This window comes from Bos indicus, chromosome 17 (genome assembly GCF_029378745.1).
Source record: "Bos indicus isolate NIAB-ARS_2022 breed Sahiwal x Tharparkar chromosome 17, NIAB-ARS_B.indTharparkar_mat_pri_1.0, whole genome shotgun sequence".
Classification (NCBI taxonomy): domain Eukaryota; kingdom Metazoa; phylum Chordata; class Mammalia; order Artiodactyla; family Bovidae; genus Bos; species Bos indicus.
The window spans coordinates 28860610-28881301 of record NC_091776.1 but is presented as its reverse complement, the minus strand read 5'-3'; the positions used below and the strand labels follow the sequence as shown (position 1 = coordinate 28881301).

The window sequence follows — 20692 nt, the reverse complement described above, 5'->3', positions numbered from 1 at the left end:
TCACTAGGATTTTACCTTTAAAAACAGAACAAAAAGCATGAACTATTTATATTTCTCAAGCTGATCATGACTTTTTACATCTCCACTTTCATTATATCTGGCAACAGAGCTCACACAATGTCGGAAGAAAAGTAGGTAGGAGGGAAGAAGAGGAAGGTTATAGTTGTTCCATTAATTCAACAAATATTTATTGAGTATATAAAAAAATTATTCTAGGAACTTGGGAAATGCAGCTAAACAAAACGGGCAAATAAATTTATGAAGAATTTCTGTTGCTAGTAGCAACAACTAAAATGACAGGAACGAGATCTGAGCCAGTGCACCTGGTCCCATTTACTCTTTGATAATGAACAGTTAACTCCTACCTCTCTCTTCCTTTACTACAAAACAAAGAGAAAGCAAAAACAAAACAAAAAAATCAATAACAACAAAAGAAAACTCCTCCTGAGTATTTTATCAGAAACCAGAATAATGGTTTCTGGGGTGAAAAATCCCCAAGGTGAACTGCATATGGCCAAGGATATGGACCTTTATGCTGCTGCTGCTGCTAAGTCACTTCAGTCGTGTCCGACTCTGTGCGACCTCATAGACGGCAGCCCACCAGGCTCCCCCGTCCCTGGGATTGTCCAGGCAAGAACACTGGAGTGGGTTGCCATTTCCTTCTCCAATGCATGAAAGTGAAAAGTGAAAGTGAAGTCGCTCAGTCGTGTCTGATTCTTAGCGACCCCATGGACTGCAGCCCACCAGGCTCCTCCATCCATGGGATTTTCCAGGCAAGAGTACTGGAGTGGGGTGCCATTGCCTTCTCTGGGACCTTTATGCTAGAAAGCAAATTAAACTCCCTCTCAAGCTCCCTATCACCTCCCACTCACTAATACAAAGTATGTAGTGAAAGGCAAGACCATGGGGACTGGAGTCTTGAGACAGCAACATGTTCTGAAGAGAAGGCATACTGTGCAAAGGAATCTTAGGCAGTAACGATATACTAATATGAAAAATAAGAAATAAAAATCAAGATTTGACTGTTATGACTGACAACAGCACATGTAAGAGGACATGAACCTTCAAAGAATTAAAGGAGCTACATAATTTTACCAAAGAGTACTCTATGAAGTAAGGGAAAACCTATCCCTACTTAGTATGCTACCGTCAGCTTTAATTATAATCACAGGATATATAAACTTCTATGGTGACACAGTGGATAAAAATCTGCCTGCTGATGCACGAGCAACTAAGCCCATGTGCCACAACTACTGAGAGCTGCAAACTCTAGGGCCCGCACATCACAACTTCTGAGCCCACATGCTGCAATACTGAAGCTTAAACGCCTAAAGCCTGTGCTTTGCAATGAGAAGACCACATATAGCAACAAAGAGCAGCCCCTGCTCACCGCAACTAGAGACAGTCCTTGCAAAGCAGTGAAGACCAGTGCAGCCAAAAACAAACAAAATTAATAGTACACAGTGAAGGAGCACATAAAGGGCTGCTGCTGCTGCTGCTTAGTCGCTTCAGTCATGTCCAACTCTGTGCGACACCAGAGATGGCAGCCCACCAGGCTCCGCCGTCCCTGGGATTCTCCAGGCAAGAACACTGGAGTGGGTTGCCATTGCCTTCTCCAATGCATGAAAATGAAAGTGAAAGTGAAGTCGCTCAGTCGTGTCCGCCTCTTAGCGGCCCCATGGACTTCAGCCTACCAGGCTCCTCCGTCCATGGGATTTTTCAGGCAAGAGTACTGCAGCGGGGTGCCATCGCCTTCTCCGACATAAAGGGCTACCTAGACTCAATAATTTTATTTGGTAAAACCATCTTTCGTAATCAAGTCAGCCAGATTTCAGGAGACAGGATGCAATTCCATACTCAGAGGTTTACTCAGGCTTTAAAATCAATCTTTTGTTTGAATCCTCCCTTCAGGGATATTTCCATTTGACATCAAGCAGAAGCAAAAGAACCTACGAATCTGAGCAAAATGTATAGGCTAGTGGATCATGAGATTCTCTATCACCTAGTATCTTAAAACAACAACTTCCTTTTAATACCTTAAAAGCAATTGCAGTTTTAATTATAAGATTTATTTATGTCAAAAGCAAAGTATTTCTTTACTGATTCAGTAACCTAGGAGCTATTTTTCTTTTAATATCCTGTAACTCAGACTGTACCAGTAAGTATACTTTATTGGTCAAAAAAAAATTAATACAATATTTAAATAAAAATGTATGCCCAAGAAAAAAAATTAAAATAATGCCATGTATTATTTCTTATTCTGAGTTAGGTCATGCTTTTGTTAAATTTATGAGAATTGAGAAAGTTTACAACTGGATGTACCCTAATAACAATTTTAGGATGTTTCAAAAGTCTAATGAATTCTCATATTATAATTCTGACATTTTAACACCATATACATATATTGTGAGCTCAAACTCTGGTGGGGACAAAGGCAATTTTTATGGTCAAAGAATTTATAGTCATTAAACAAGAACAACTTTGCTTCCTTACAAGAATCAGAGTTGTAAGAAAAATTTTCAAGTGCTATAGGCAACTTCACATGGAATAATCCTAAGTAGCATTTATTCTACACTTGTCAAATACAGAAATATTTACAACCAAGTTTGAACTTAATTTGTTAGACCCCAAATTAATTTACATACCTGTACTGTTGAATATTTGAAAAAATTTTCCATTTGATACCGCCTAAGGGTTTCATTTAGTCTTTGGTCTGAAACAAAAAGAAAAACCAATTTGTAATGTTCAACTTTGAAAGACAGAAATAAAGTAGATATTATTTGATATATCCAAGGCAAAACTGTTAGTCTCCAATGCTGTTCAAAATAAATCATTCTGAAGACATCATTTTAGAATTTAGATTGTCTATACACCTAAGTCAAATAATTACTGCTGCTCCTGCTAAGTCACGTCAGTCATGTCTGACTCTGTGTGACCCCATAGACAGCCTCCCACCAGGCTCCCCCATTCCTGGGATTCTTCAGGCAAGAATACTGGAGTGGGTTGCCATTTCCTTCTCCAGTGCATGAAAGTGAAAAGTGAAAGTGAAGTCGCTCAGTCATGTCCAACTCTTAGCAACCCTATGGACTGTAGCCTACCAGGCTACATGGGATTTCCCAGGCAAGAGTATTGGAGTGGGCTGCCATTGCCTTCTCCCAAATAATTACTACCAATGGGAAAAAGAACAGTTAAAAGAACAAATTTTTCTGATTCTGAAAGTTTTAATTCTCAGTCTCTCTGGGCTTCTCTTCAGATTCTTAGAAGTCAAGAAAAAGTACCTTCCACATTTATTTTTTTATTCCTGCTACTAGATGTGAAAAGAGTTGGAGAATAAGGCTAAACTATACTTCTTTAGAAGTTAAAAACTGCTGAAATTCTCTTTCAGGACAAACCTCCACACAGAGGAGAAACTCTAAGACTAAGCATTCAAATTAAAAAGGAATAGGCAAGACACAATGGAAAAGAAGGTCCAGAAGAGCCAAAGACTCTCAGAAACTACAAGATAATATTTCCATTTGAAGCAAGAAAAACAATACAATAGAACATGCATGCATGCGTGCTCAGTCACTCAGTCATATCCAACCCTTTGTGACCCCACAGACTATAGCCTACCAGGCCTCACTATCCATGGGATTATCCAGGCAAGAATACTGGAGTGGGCTGCCATTTACTCCTCCAGGGGATCGTCCCAGCCCAGGAATTGAACGTGCATATCCCCTCATCTCCAGGACTGGAAGGAGGATTCTTTACCACTAGCCACCTAAGAAGCCCCAATAGAACATGTGTGCATATGTGCGCTCTCTCAGTCATGTCTGACTCTTTGCAACTCCATGGACTGTACAGCCCACCAGGCTCCTCTGCCCATGGAATTTTCCATACAAAAATATTGGAGTAGGTTGCCATTTCCTCCTCCTTCCTTACTAGTGGATCGAACCTAGCTCTCGCATCTCCTGCATTGGCAGGCTGATTCTTTACCACTGTGCTATGTGGGAAGCCCCACAATAGAACACAGCACCCAACAAATATACAAAACTCATTCTTTCAAGATCACATGGAACATTTAAAACTGATAATTTGCTGACAAAAGAGTAAGTCTCATGAGTTTTTGAATATTTAGATGGGATTTATCCCAAGGATTTTTCAATATCCATAAATATCAAATGTGATATACCACATTAACAAATTGAAGAATAAAAACCATATGATCAACACAATAGATGTAGAAAAACATTTCAACAGAATTCAACATCCATTTACGATAAAAAATCCTCAGAAACCAGCCATACAGGAAACATACCTCAACCCAATCAAGGTCATACATGGCAAACCCATGGCTAACATCACATTCAACAATGAAAACCTTACAGTACTTCCTCTAAGATCAGGAACTCTTGCCACTTTTATTCAACATAGTTTTGGAAGTCCTGGCCACAGCAAACAGAGAAGAAAAGGAAATAACAGGAATCCAAATTGGAAAAGTAGTAAAACTGTCACTGTTTGTAAACGACATGATACTATATATAGAAAATTCTAATGATGCTACCAGAAAACTACCAGGATTTATCGATGAATTTGGTAAAGTTGCCAGATATAAAAGTAATATAGAGAAATCTGTTATATTTCTAGACACTAAAAATGAAGTATCAGAAAAAGAAATTAAGGAAACAATCCCATTTACATTAGGAAGCAGAGATCAAATTGCCAACATCCACTGGATCATCAAAAAAGCAAGAGACTTCTAGAAAAATATCTACTTCTGCTTCATTGACTATGCCAAAGCCTTTGATTGTGTGGACCACAACAAGCTCTGGAAAATTCTTAAAGAGATGGGAATACCAGACCATCTGACCTACCTCCTGAGAAATCTGTATGCGGGTCAGGAAGCACCAGTTAGAGCTGGACATGAAACAACAGACTGGTTTCAAATATGGAAAGGAGTACGTCAAGGCTGTATATTGTCACCCTGCTTATTTAACTTATATGCAGAGTACATCATGAGAAATGTTGGGCTGGATGAAGCACAAGCTGGAATCAAGATTGCCAGGAGAAATATCAATAACCTCAGATATGCAGATGACACCACCCTTAAGGCAGAAAGTGAAGAACTAAAGAGCCTCTTGATGCAAGTGAAAGAGGAGAGTGAAAAAGCTGGCTTAAAAAGCAACATTCAGAAAACTAAGATCATGGCATCCAGTCCCATCACTTCACGGCAAATAGATGGGTAAACAGTGGAAACAGTGACTGACTTTATTTTTCTGGGCTCCAAAATCACTGCAGATGGTGACTGCCACCATGAAATTAAGACACTTGCTCCTGGGAAGAAAAGTTATAACCAACCTGGACGGCATATTAAAAAGCAGAGACATTACTTTGCCAACAAAGGTCTGTCTAGTCAAAGTTATGGTTTTTCCAGTAGTCATGTATGGATGTGATAGTTGGACTATAAAGAAAGCTGAGGGTCGAAGAATTGATGTTTTTGAACTGTGGTGTTGGAGAAGACTCTAGAGAGTCCCTTGGAGTGCAAGGAGATCCAACCAGTCCATCCTAAAGGAAATAAGTCCCGAATATTCATTGGAAGGACTGAAGCTGAAGCTGAAACTCCAATACTTTGGCCACCTGATGCAAAAAACTGACTCATGGGAAAAAACCCTGATGCTGGGAGGGATTGGGGGCAGGAGGAAAAGGGGACGACAGAGGATGAGATGGTTGGATGGGATCACTGACTTAACGGACATGAGTTTGAGTAAACTCCGGAAGTTGGAGATGGACAGGGAGGCCTGGTGTGCTGTGGTCCATGGGGTCACAAAGAGTTGTACATGACTGAGCAACTGAACTGAACTACTGACCACTATATCAAAATAAAATAGGAATAAAGAAAAAAACCTGTATCCTAAAAACTATATGATACTGAGGAAAGAAACTTAAGACATGAATATATAAAAAGATATACTATGAAGCTGAATTGGAAGAGTCAATATTGTTAAAAATCACCATACTACTCAAGACAATCTACAGATTCAATGCAATCCCTATCAAAATGTCAATGGCATTTTTCATAGGCCTAGACCAAATAATTGTAAAATTTGCATGGAAACACAAAAGATTCTGACTAGCCGAAACAATCTCGACAAAGAAGACAGAGGTAAGGAATCATGATTCCCGACTTCAGACTATACTACAAAGTTACAGTAATCAAAACAATATTGTACTACACAAAAGCAGACAACACAGATCAATGCAACAGGATAGAGAGCCCAGAAATAAACTCATACTCTTATGTTCAATTAACCTGTGACAAAGGAGGTAAGACTACACCATAGAGAAAAGACAGTTGCTTCAATAAATGGTGCTGGGAAAACTGGACAGCTTACGTGTAAAAGAACAAAATTAGAACATCTCTTGACACCATATACAAAAATAAACTCAAAACAGATTAAAGACCTAAATGTAAGACTGGAAGCCATAAAACTTCTAAAGGAGAACAAAGTCAGAACACACTTGACATAAATTGAAGCAATATTGTTTTGGATATGTCTGCTAAGGCAAAGGAAATAAAACCAAAAATAAACTAATGAGACCTTACTGAACTTAAAAGCTTTTGCCCAGTAAGGGCAAAAATGAAAAGACAATCTACAAGGTGGGAGATAATATTTACAAATCATATGACGATTAAGGGATTGATATCCAACATGCATAAACAGCTCAAACAACTCAACATCAAGAAACAAATAACGTGATTAAAAAGTGGGCATAAATAACAAACACATTTTTTCCAAAGAGGAAATGTAGATGGCCAATAGGCACATAGAAAGATGCTCAACATCACTAATTATCAGGGATTGCAAATCAAAACCACACTGAGATCACCTCACACCTGTCAGAATGATTATCATCAAAAAGAACGCAGATAACAAATGCTGACGAGTATGTGGAGAAAAGGAAACCCTCTTACCCTGTTGGTGAGAATGTTAAATTGTTCCAGTCATTGTAAAAAGAAAAAAAAAAAAAAAACAGTATAAAGGCTTCTCAAAAAACTAAAAATAGAACTACTGTGTGACCCAGCAATTCCACTCCTGGGTGCACATCCATAAAAAACAAAAACACTAATTTGAAAACATACATGCACCCCAATATTCATAACATGCATTACTTGCAATTGCCAAGATATATAGAAACAACCTAAGTGCCTATTAATGGATGAATAGATAAAGATGGAATACAACTCCGCCATAAAAAGAGGGCAATTTTGTCATTTGCAGCAATATGGACGGAACTGGAGATCATTATGCTAAGTGAAATAAGTCAGAAGACAATTGTTGTATGATATCACCTACATGTGGAATCTAAAACATACAACAAGTGAGTGAATATAATCTAAAAGAAGCAGACTTACAGATATAGAGAACAAATTTGTGGTTACCAGCGAGAAGAGGGGGAGGCTAGACTGAGGTAGGGGAGGAAGAGGTACAGCGCCTTAGGTACAAAAAACTACAAGAATATATTGTATAATATGGAGAATATAGTCAAAACTTTATAAACAGAATATAACCTTTAACAATTGCAAATCACTATAATGTACACTCATATAATATTGTGCAGCAAGTAGACTTCAGTTAAAAAAAGAAGAAAAACTAAAACTTCAAATAAGAGTAAATCTTAACTTTCAAAAGACTTAAACTGAAGAGAATATACCACCCTAAAATACATCTCTTTGGCATAAGAAGTATTTTAGGCTGATAATTCTTAAGAAACAGAATAGGAAAAGCTTTGAAAAATTGAGTAGAAGTTACCCTTTTGTTAAAGATATTTACATTTATGAGGAAAAATTCCATTTGTAAGCACGTCCCCCTCTTTACACCAGAGAGAGAAAGTGTTAGTCACTCAGTCACGTCCGACTCTTTGTGACCCTATGGACTGCAGCTTGACAGGCTCTTTACTGTCCGTGGAATTCTCCAGGCAAGAATACTGGAGTGGGCAGACATTTCCTTCTTCAGGAGATCTTTCCAACCCAGGGATCAAACCTGGTTCTCTCGCATGGCAAGTAGATGTTCGCTGTCTGAGCCAGAGGGAAGCCCTGAAAGCCTTAGTCACTCAGTTGTGTCTGACTCTTTGCGACCCTATAGACAGCAGCCTGACAGGTTCCTCTATGCATGGAATTCTCCAGGCAAGAATGCTGGCGTGAGCAGCCATTCCCTTCCCCAGGGGCGTCTTCCGCTACCCAGGGATCGAATCCAGGTCTTCTCCTGCACTGTAGGCAGATTCTTTACCATCTGAGCCACTGGAGAAGCCCAAGGTAATGACTTAAATCTGTGTAACAATTTTACTCTTGTTTACTGTACTTTTCTTGGTAACTTCTTGTAACCGCTCACCGTCTTTTTCAATATCTCCTTTTGTCTTTATCTGAAAATGTTTTTTAACACTGTAGCTTTGCCATTTAAAGGAGTTTTTCTGGGTCACTGTATACATCAGTGACCCAGAAAAACAGAAAAACTCCTTTAAATGCCAAAGCTACAGTGTTAAAAAAACATTTTCAGAATGTATACAGAAGGTAAACACGTTATTAAACTTGTTTGTTTTCTCCTATTAGTCTGTCTTTTACAATAGGGGGTCACAGGCAACAATCTATAAGGGTACAGGAAACTTACTTTTGCTCCCCTGGAAAGCCAAAGAGAGTACATTACCTGATAATAGCAAAATTAGGCCAGAATCGAGAGACAAAAACTATCAGAAAAATATCCGTTATGTAAGAAATTACCTTTCAATAACCTATCGGTCTCAGGATGAATGACAGAACCAATTGAAAAGTATTCTGAACTGACTCTTTGTGAAAATGCAGTTTCATTTGAAACTTCTTAGGAAAAAGCACCTGCATAGCAAAGAAAGCTATCAATAAAATGAAAAGGCAACCTACCCTCAATGAGAGAAAATAACTGCAAATCATATACCTGATAATGGGAACATATCCAAAATATACAAAGAACCTCACACAACTCAATAGCCACAAAAAAGACACAAAACTGGATTAAAAAACGGGCAGAAGATCTCAATAGACATTTTCCCAAAGCAAACAGATGGCCAACAGACATGAAAAGATATTCAACATCACTAATCATCAAGAAAATGCAAATTAAAACCACAACAAGATATCACCTCATTCCCATTAGAATGGCAATTATCAAAAAAAAAAAAAAGAAATAACAAGTGTTGGTGAAGATGTGGAGATGTGTATTATTGGTAAAAATGTAAATATAAATTGGTACAACTATTTTGAAGGTCTGGAGGTTTTAGTTCCTCAAAAAATTAAAAACAGAACTACAGTATGATCTGGCAGTTCCATTTCTGAGTATTTATCTAAAGAAAATGAAAACAATAATTTGAAAAGATATGCACCACATGTTCACTGCAGCATTATTTACAATAGCCAAGATATGGAAACAACCTAAATTTCTATTGTTGGATAAATAAATAAATTGTGGTATACATACAATGGACTATTACTTAGCCATAAAAAAGAAAGAAGTCTTGCCATTTGTGACAATATGAATGGATCTTCAGAGTATTATGAAGTTAAATAAATAACAGAGAAAGACAAATATCACATGAAAAGAAAGAAACCAAGCTCACAGATACAGGGAACAGACTGGTGACTGTAAGAAGTGGAGGGTGGGGGTAGAGGGAGCCAGAGGAAAATAGATGGACTGGTTCTTTTATTCTTTCAATAAATTGAATGATTTTCTTTTAAAGAAAAAAGATATGAAACATTCTTGAAAGCAATGAAAAAAAATCAATTGAGATATAGTTTTTGTTAATCACCAAAAACCACAATATTAAGATGTCAATTCCTCTTAAATTGACTTAAAGACCAATACAATCGCAATAAAAAACTCAGCAGATTATTTTGTAGATATTAAACAATTGATTTAATGCAGTGTTGATTTAAACACTGCATTGAGCAGTGAAGACAATACTGATGAAGTTGATGAACTCACACTTTCTGACTTCAAGATTTTCTAGAAAGCTAAAATAATCAAGAGAGCATCATATTTTAAACAAATAAAAACAAAGATAGATGGAACAGAATAGAGCCCACTAGTATACACATGCAAACTCAGACAACTTGACCTTGGCCAAAGGAATAAAAAGCACAGTAACACAGAAAATATAGACTTTTAAGTCTTTAGTCATCATCAACAAATGAGGAAGATACAAATGGAGAACCATAAGAAAGTAAAGACACAAACTCTGCATCTTAGAAATTCATTAAAAATCCTTCATTGTCTTAAATACAAAATATGAAACTACCAAAACTATAGTGGAAAACAGAAAATCTACATGAGTTATACTTTGACAATTCATTTTCATATACAACACAAGAAGCACAACCCATGAAAGAAAAAATTGCTAATATGGACTTTATTAAATGTAAACTGCTTACTTTGTGAAGGACAATGTTTAAAGAATGGAAAGACAAACCTCTGGCTATGAGAATACATTTTCAAAACACATAACCGGAGAACAGTTTGCATGCAAGGTACTCAAAAAACCAGGAAAAAAATCCACAATAAGAAATCAAACACTCCAAATTAAATAGGACTATGTGTAGCCATCTTTTAGAATAATATATAGAGATGGGAAATAAGCATGTATTAGTTGATCGACATTGGGGAATTACTGGAAAACAATAAGCATTGTGCATTAGGGAAAAGCAAATTAAAATACCATGATGCCCTATCCATAAAAAACATAAAAAATAAAAATATAGGTAGAAATGCAATAAGAAAAACAATATTTTGTGAAAGAAGAACAAGGGGGGAGGACTTGTTCAACCAGAGATCAAGATTTATTAAAAAGTTATTGGCATTTAGACTGTGTGATAGTTATATAAACAAAACTAACTTATGGAAGAGAATGCAGGATCCAGAAATATACCCATGTGGGTCTATTTCTCATATATATGAGCACTTCAACTGTGATCAAAGGGCACTTCAGAGTAATAAAGAGGGGAGCACAATCTTTTTGTAAGTGGTTCCAGGTCAGCTGGATATGCTTGTAGAAAAGAACAAACCATTATTCATAAAAATCAATTCTATGTGAAATGAAGACCTGGGAAGAAAAACTGTCACTGTTTGCAGATGACATTCTACGATACACAGAGAATCCTAAAGATGCCACTAGAAAACTACAAGAGCTAATCAATGAATCTGGTAAAATACAAAATCAATGCACAGAAACCTCTTGCATTCCTGTACACTAATAAATAACAAAAGATCTAAAAGAGAAGTTAAGGAAATAACCCCAATTATCACTGCAACAAAAGAATAAAATACCTAGGAATAAATCTACCTAAGGAGGTAAAAGATCTGTACTCAAAAAACTGTTAAGACACTGATGAAAGAACTCAAAGACTGATTTGAGTTGACAGAGAGATACACCATGTTCTTGGATTGGAAGACTCAATACTGTGAAAATGACTATACTACCCAAGTTCAGTTGCTCAATCTTGTCCCACTCTTTACGACCCTATGAACTGCAGCACAACAGGCTTCCCTGTCCATCACCAACTCCCAGAGCTTACTCTAATTCATGTCCATCGAGTCAGTGATGCCCTCCAATCATCTCATACTCTGTCATTTCCCTTCTCCTCCTGCCCTCAATCTTTCCCAACATCAGGGTATTTTCCGGTGAGTCAGTTCTTCACATATGACAGAAAACACTGATAACAGCATTATTCTCAATGGCCCCCAAAATGGAAACATCTGCAAGTATATATCAAAAGAATGGAAAAAAATGATAAATTTATAAACTATAATATTCTACAGTAATTAAAATGAGTATACTACATCTACATGCAAGAATATGAAGAAATCTCAAAACATAATATTAAATGAAAGATACCAAATGCAGAAGGCAACATAGTTTATGACTCTATTCACATAAATTTTAATCACAAGCAAAACAGCTTTTACAGTGTAAAATTACAGATATTATCTTTATCTTTGGGGAGCAGGAAATGGGTATAGTCACAAGTGGTCATCTGGGATGCCAGCAGTGTTCTGTTTTTTGGCCTGGGTTATGATTATATGAATTTTGAGCTTTGTAATAATCCTCTAAGCTTTATATTTATTTTCTCTATTTTTCTGCATGTCACACATAAGCAAATATATATATATATGAACATACATATTACCTATATACAAATTTATATATATATATATAATGTACACACACAAAATGTACTACACTGTTAACTTCAGATAATAGTTCCTTCCTTGAAAGCATACATAATTTAGTGGAGAAACATGACACATATGTTGGAAAAGAAAATGGCAACCCACTCCAGTATTCTTGCCTGAAGAATTCCATGGACACAGGAGTCTTGTGGGCTACAGTCCATGGAGTCACAAAGTAAGGACACAAATGAGCAGGTACACAAACAAGACATCATTCTGAGGAAAAAATAGGTAATTACGAAGTATTAATAAGTTAAACCATTTTTAACTTTTATTAAGTTTAAAAAGAATTATTCGTTTTTATTGTTATCCTCAGAATTTTTAAGAGTTACCTGACACATGGCACTAAAATTAGGGTCTGGTCTCTAGCAGTAACACAAACTACTGCTTTTTGATAAGGTTTTAAGTAAGAAAAAATACTACATCTGACATCTCAGTAAGTGAAATAGGTTAAGAAGTCAATTATGCATCAACGAGGGAAAACAATCTTCACAGACTGCTTTAAACTGGAGGAAATTTTACTGTAATGTGAATCTACCATTTCCTTCATTCAACAAGCACTTATTTCACTTCATAGTTTGCATTTTCTGGATTACTGATGAGATTGACATTTTCATATTTTTAGTACCTCATCAGGTTTTATTTTTTCTATTAGTGTGAATGTATTTTTGTTCATGAAAGACCTTTTTAAATTGTGGATGATAATCAACATTTCACTATATTTACTTTAAGTATATTCTCCCTCCCTGTGGCTGGGGCAGTCATTATATTGATGATGTTTCTTGAGATATCCAGGTTTTTACTTCTAATGCAGTCTATTCATATATATTTTCCTTTCAATCAAAAATGTTTGCTGAAGAAATCCACGATCCTGAGATCATAAAGACATCCTCTTAACTATTTTTCTGAAAGTTTAAAGAGAATGTATTCCTTCAACCAATAATTTTTTTATATGGTGTGAGAAAGATATTATTTTTTCTTTCCCATTTAGACAGCCAATTATCCTAGCACCATTTGCTCAACAGTCTATCCCTCTCCCACTGATTTGTATTTCCCATTCTTTCAGACAACAAGTGTTTGTGGATGTATGCATCTGTTTCTGTGCTAGCTGATCTATGTATTTATCTATCTACCAGTATAATAGGGGCTTCTCAGGTGGCTCAGTGGTAAACAATCCACCTGTCAATGCAGGAGACGAAAGTTTGATTCCTGGATTGGAAGATCCCCTGGAGAAGGAAATGGCAACCCACTCCAGCATTCTTGCCTGGAAAATCCCATGGACAGAGGGGCCTGGCTGTCTACAGTCCATGGGGTCGCAAAGAGTTGGATTTAATAATTGGATTTTTATAATGTCTTAATAGTTGATAAAATAAAATTTCCCACCTTGATGTTCTTTAGAACTCTTTTGGCCATTTTCAGCTCTTCTACATAGATTTTAAAAACATGTCAAATAGAGGTTTGGGATTGCACTGAATCTATCCATTAATTTGTGGGAGAGCTGACATGTTTACTATACTGAGTGCTCTAATCCATACATTTGCTTTGTTTCTTTATTAATCTAGGTCTTTTCTTACATACTTAATAATTTTCTAATGCTAACCACCCTTCCATTGCTGGGATGAATCCAATATGAAGGTGACTGTATGTGTATTATATATTTACACACACAAATGAGCTTAATAGCCATTGATGGATTCAATCTATTAATATTTTACTTAGGATTTTAGTTTCTGTGTGCATAAGTGAAACAGGCCCATAATTTTTCTTTCAAGCAAGTGTCTTTGCCAGACAGAAAAGAACATAAAACACTGGGTTCAAACTAGATTGCCTGGGTTCAAACCCCAGCCCAATTACTTACTATTTATGAGTTAACCTAGAAACTGTGGTGGCACTTATCCAGGAGGTTTTTATCTGTGGCTATTGAACAGATGGGTATGAGAACTGTAAAAGCAAGCTATGGAAAAGCTGTTATTGATTATGTGCTCCACAAAAGCAGGGGCATGGTCACATTAAGATTAATAACAAAAGAGCAGATGAATCAATGGGGAAACTATATAAAAGTGGGGAAAACTGTTACAGCCTGTATTAAAAAAAAAGCTGCAAAAGAATTAAGGAAATGAAAGAAAATGAAGGGTTCAAAGAATACGGGTCTTGATGAGGTCAAAGAAGAGTTATAGTGGGAGCAAGGTATTTGTGTTTAAGATTAAAAAGTAGGGCAAATTGAACAGGACTTCTGCTCATGCTTAAGATAAAGTAACATAGTCCATTTTCCCACCTGACACACCAAAAACACAAAACAGTGGTTTGCCAGGTACAAGACATCAGGCAATGATAATGACAAACATAAAATAAATGAAGTGAGCACTATGATTGCCCCAGCCTAAAAACAGGAAAAGAAGTACGTCAAGGCTGTATATTGTCACCTTGCTTATTTAACTTATATGCAGAGTACATCATGAGAGACGCTGGGCTGGAGGAAGCACAAGCTGGAATCAAGACTGCCGGGAGAAATATCAATAACCTCAGATATGCAGATGACACCCTTATGGCAGAAAGTGAAGAGGAACTAAAAAGCCTCTCGATGAAAGTCAAAGAGGAGAGTGGAAAAGTTGGCTTAAGCTCAATATTCAGAAAACTAAGACCATGGCATCTGGTCCCATCACTTCATGGCAAATAGATGGGGAAAAAGTGGAAACAGTGGCAGACTTTATTTTTCTGGGCTCCAAAATCATTGCAAATGGTGACTGCAGCCATGAAATTAGAAGACGCTTACTCCTTGGAAGGAAAGTTATGACCAACCTAGATAGCATATTCAAAAGCAGAGACGTTACTTTGCCAACAAAGGTCCGTCTAGTCAAAGCTATGGTTTTTCCAGTAATCATGTATGGATGTGAGAGTTGGACTGTGAAGAAAGCTGAGTGCTGAAGAATTGATGCTTTTGAACTGTGGTGTTGGAGAAGACTCTTGAGAGTCCCTTGGACTGCAAGGAGATCCAACTAGTCCATTCTAAAGGAGATCAGTCCTGAGTGTTCATTGGAAGGACTGATGCTAAAGTTGAAACTCCAATACTTTGGCCACCTCATGTGAAGAGTTGACTCATTGGAAAAGACTGATGCTGGGAGGGATTGGGGGCAGGAGGAGAAGGGGACGCCAGAGGATGAGATGGCTGGATAGCATCACCGACTCGATGGACATGAGTTTGAGTGAACTCCGGGAGTTGATGATGGACAGGGAGGCCTGGCGTGCTGCAATTTATGGGGTCGCAAAGAGTCGGACACGACTGAGCGACTGAACTGAATGACCTGTGTGACATTTCATGCCAGAAAACAGGGAGGAAGATTGCAGGCAAAGATCAGCAGATTCCGATTTAAGGAGATGAAGCTGAGACTCAGTGCAAACCAAGTAAACTAGAATTGGCAGGACAAAGAATAGGAGAGAAAGCTGCACAGAGAACTCCATATATATGTAAGATCTGTGAAGGGTATGTCTTGTGTAAACAAAGTACTAACTTTGTATCTATTGAAGGAACTGAATTTACAGTTTAAAATCTTCCACAAGGAAAGCTCTAGGTTCAATTGTCTTCAGTAGTAAATTCTATCAAACATTTAAGGAAGAAATATCTATTCTACACAAACATCTTCCAGAAACCTGGAGAGGACAAATACTTTCTAAGTAATTCTGAGGCCAGCATATCTTGACACCAAACGAGACAAAGACATTAGGGGAAAATTTTTTTTTTTTTATAAAGCATCACAGACATGAAAATTTTAAACATACATTTAAGATAATCAATGTTAAATGATATATTAAAAAGATAATACATTATGACCAAGAGGAGTTTATTCCAAAATGGCAAGTTTAACACTTGAAAAGTAATCTATATAAATCTCGCTATTAAAAAACTAAAATTGAAAAAAAAATCTGATCATCTCAAAAAATGTAGAAAAAGCATTTGGAAAAAAATAATCCAATATTCATTCTCATTTAAAAAACTCTCAGAAAACTAGAATAGAAATTAGTATCCTCAACCTAGTAAGGACATCTATGAAAAAACTCCAGCTAGTATCATATTTAATTTTGAAAAACAGATACTTTCTTCCTAAAATCAAGAACAATACAAGGATGTCTACTTCAACCACTTTGGCTCAACACTGTACTGGAGGTTTCAGTAAGTACAATAAGGTAAGAAAATGAAATGAAAGGCATTCAAAAGTGGAAAGGAAGAAGACAGTCTATTTACAGATGAAAAGACTGTCAATGTAGAAAATCTGAAAGACTCTGTATTAAATCTGCTGCTGCTGCTGCTGCTGCTGCTAAGTCTCTTCAGTCGTGTCTGACTCTGTGCGACCCCATAGATGGCAGCCCACCAGGCTCCCCTGTCCCTGGGATTCTCCAGGCAAGAACACTGGAGTGGGTTGCCATTTCCTTCTCCAATCTGCATTAAACCTACTGGAACTAATAAGTGAGTTTAGAAAGGTGACAGGGTAAAGTACACACATACAAAGTATTTCCATACACTAGAAACAATAAATCAGAAATGGAAAGTAAACAAATAATAGTTTACAATAGTATCAAAAGCAGCAATAGAGGTAAATCTGACCAAATATGTGCAAAACCTATATACTAAAAACTATAAAATATCGCTGAAAAAAATTAAAGAAGAGATATCAGTTGAGAAATATTTTTTCATTAGTCAGAGAACTCAATATCATTAAGTGAATTCTACACAAATTAATCGAGAGTCATACAATGCCTATCAAAATCCCAGCATTCTTTTTTTTTTGTATAACAAGCTGATCCTAAAATGTATATAGAAGTGCAAAGGACCTATGACAGTCAAAACAACTGTGAAAAGAACAAATCTGAAAGGCCACACTGATATAATACAGAACTGTAATAATCAAGACAGGATATTGGTTTCCAGATAGATCAATAGAACAGAACAGAAATGGATCTACAGAAATATGTTCCACTGACTTTTTAACAAAGATGCAAAGGTAATTTAACGGAGAAAGGATAGTCTTTACAATTGTGCATCCATATATAAAAAAAAGTGAACCTTGACCCTTGTCTCACACCTTGTACAAAATTTAACTCAAAATGCTTCATAGATTTGAGTATAAAAGTTCTAGAAGACTACATAGAAGAGAAGCTTTGCAGCCTTGAGTAAGGCAAAGATCTTTAGATGTGTGTGTGCACTCAGTCACTCAACTGTAACCAACTCCTTGCAACTCCATGGACCAGAGTCCACCAGGCCCCTCTGTCCAGGGAATTTTCCAGGCAAGAATACTGGAGTGGGTTGCCATTTCCTACTCCAGATGATCTTCCCTACTCCAGGGATTGAACTCACATCTCTTGCATATGCTGCTCTGGCAGGTGGATTCTTTACCACTGTGCCACCTGGGAAGCCCAGGTTTTTATATATGACACATCCATTAAAGAACAAATTGATGAGCTGAACTTCACAGAAATTAAAAACTTCTGCTCTATGAAAGACACTCTTAGGAGAATGAGAAAAAAAAAAAAAGACTCCATCCCCACTGGTGAATAAACTCTTCACTCCTTAGCTTGATATACATGTCCCTCTTTGAACAGGTCCCTAAGGACTATCAGACCCGCCTTCTTAGGTGGAGGTGGAAGAATGCTGCTGCTGCTGCTGCTGCTAAGCCGCTTCAGTCGCGTCCGACTCTGTGTGACCCCCTAGACGGCAGCCCACCAGGCTCCCGTCCCTGGGATTCTCCAGGCAAGAACACTGGAGTGGGTTGCCATTTCCTTCTCCAGTGCATAAAAGTGAAAAGTGAAAGTGAAGTCGCTCAGTCGTGTCCGACTCTTAGCGACCCCACCGACTGCAGCCCACCAGCGTCCTCCATCCACGGGATTTTCCAGGTGGAAGAATGGTGTACTGCAAATATGCTGTAACAAATTAAATGAGGCTCAAAATCAATAGAAGTCAATGAAGAGAAGGTCAGAGGTAGGTGGGAGAAGGGTAAGCTTTCTGTATTTACCTGAGCTGGTGTTTAGCTAATCAACTAATCTGGTCACCCACCAATTATAACTGGCATAGGAGGTCTAAAGGGAAAAAGGGGAGATTCATAGACATCCGACACTCATTTTCATCTCTTCCTACAAACCTCGCTATTCCATGCTCCAATTTCCTGAATAAGGCGTTACTTCAAGCCTCCGAGCCTCTGCTTCTCTTGGTCCCTCTGAAAATTCCCTTCTTCCACGCACTTCTCTTCTGGCGAACTACCGTTCATTTTTTAAGAAATAATTTCCCATGGCTTCTATCGTTCTCTCTGGTATTTGGACTTCAGTATTATTTAAGAATTCTGGCTGGTGCATTCCTCTAAAACATAGTTTATGAGTGTCTCAGGAACTCTCCCACCCCAACCAAACTTCTCTCCACCAATTCTTGTCCCACACCACTCAGACGATGGTGAGCTAGTCCTCTTTATGGGCTGAAGGATATTCCCACATCAAACCTAAGAAACAATTATAATGTTATAGTGTCATATATGTCATTAATGATTTTAGATAATATAAAGTGTGCACCTAAAATGTGCTAGACACCATACTAAGTGCTTTATTTGCATCATCTCATTTAACCTTCAAAACACCACCATGTGCTATTACACCCATTTGACAAGAAATTTGAGGCACAGAGAAGCTCAGTAACCTGCCCAAGGTCAAAAAACATACAAAAGAGACAGAGCTAACACAGAGCCTAGACAGACTGAATCCAGAGGCTGAGTTCTCAACCACTGGCCTATGGCGTTTCCAAAATGTAATGTACCATTTTCTCCCCTCCCTCCCCCATTTTCCCTGCTGCTCAAGCAAGCCAAAAACCTTAAGTTGCCCTATACCTCTTTCTTCCAAATCCTTTCATCTCCAATCTCACTATACCTACCTTAGCTCACTTCTTACCTGGATAATAACAACAATCACCTGACTGCACTTGCTGTAATGCATGTTCCTCATAACAGGCAGCTGGGTTTTTCAAATAAACCACAAACTGATCCAGTTATTCTCAATTGGATTCCTTTCAGTGATTTCTATAACCTGTGCAATGATTCCAACTCCTGAAAACACAGCAGAAAGGCCCTTTGCCATCTGGCCAAATTCTTCCCTTTCAGCTCTACTTGCCATTTCCCTGTATACATCAAATTTCATTCAAACCAACCTTCTTCGAAGTTTTTAACAAAACATTCCTAAGCCCTCCAATGTTGTAAATATTGTTCTCAACCACACAGTTCTTTATCTAGTAAATTTATATTTTACTTCAAGTTTCGGCCCAAATAGTACCTTCCTTAACCACAGTAAATTATAACCCTGTAATAGTTAATATTTGTTAGCACTATGTCAGATACTATTCTAAATCCTAGACATATTTTAAAGGCCGTTTAATCATTAGACCAACCCTGTAAGAAACCTGAGGCAAAAGAGTTGACAGTTGCTGTTACTTCAATGTATAGAAATCATATACTTCCCTCCTCAAATTAAATTACTGGAGGGTAGAACAGTCCTCCTTATCTTCATAGCTGCTATGCTTGTCTAGTGCCTGGCACATAATAGAAACAGGTGGGGCTCAATAAATATCTTTTGGACGAATGGCCGGAGCTGTGCCTCCAGGTTCTAACTGCAGACTTAGAAACTCTTCCTGGCAATTAGCCCTCTAATTCCTCCAGAGCATGTGAGGAGCATAACAAACGTGCATCTAGCAGAGTCCCTCGTAGGCTTAAGTATTTTCCAAACGCTTCTGCTTAATGCATGCGTATCCTCATATATACCATCAAGCTTTTTCTGCAGCTTAACTTCTTTTAAGTTTTTACAAATTACCACGTACCCAACAGGCATTCAGATAGTATTAGTCAACGATGACGACATTAAACATTACATATGAGAATTCTCAATAAAGGAACGTGGAGCTTACTTTGATCTCGCAGAAAGTCGATTTCTGTGGCCATTTGGATGCAATTTGTTTGGAGCTTTCACTACCTTTACTTTTCTCAAAAAGACACAAAGCTCGCAATGCGGGAAAGCAAAACTAAGGCAAACCTCCGGAGGTTGTCCAGCACTCGAGCAGTGTGATCTGCATCCTACTCACGCGGCGTCAACAGCCCAGCCGCGCCTCCTTCTCCCGAGTCCCAGCACAGTCCCTCGCTCACGCGAGACACCAAATTTCAGGTTTGTTGCGGACCCGCCAAGTGAATTGTTCACGTTTACCCGAATCCCAGCCAAGTAGGACCAGGGACGCGGCTGGATATATTGGACGTCCCACGGGCCACTCGGGGTCGTGTCGGGCCACTCAGGAGAGCGCCAAGACAGCCAGCAGGCAGCCGGGCGGCGGCATCCTTGGAGGGGCAGGGAGCGACGCCTGGACGACCGAGAAGCCCGGGGCCAGCAGCGGAAGTCCACTCGGCCCGCCCTGCGACTTTGAAACCGGTGCCCCAGACCGCTCCTTG

General features: G+C 38.1%; 1 protein-coding gene across 6 annotated transcripts in view; it reads right to left on the bottom strand.

Annotated features, from left to right (window-relative positions):
- Positions 1-20679, bottom strand: part of SCLT1 (sodium channel and clathrin linker 1) — a 237950-nt gene extending 217271 nt beyond the window's left edge. For all 6 annotated transcript variants that reach the window (XR_011561108.1, XR_011561109.1, XR_011561107.1 and 3 more), the window contains exons 1-2: positions 20161-20679; positions 2646-2713 (exon numbers count right to left, since the gene is read on the bottom strand). Coding sequence is in view for 2 of the 6 variants with exons in the window: in XM_070769109.1 (XP_070625210.1) it covers positions 2646-2713; positions 20161-20194 (102 nt within the window). In the remaining 4 variants the exon portion in view is untranslated. The remainder of the gene's footprint in view (positions 1-2645; positions 2714-20160) is intronic.
- Positions 20680-20692: the final 13 nt, after the last annotated feature.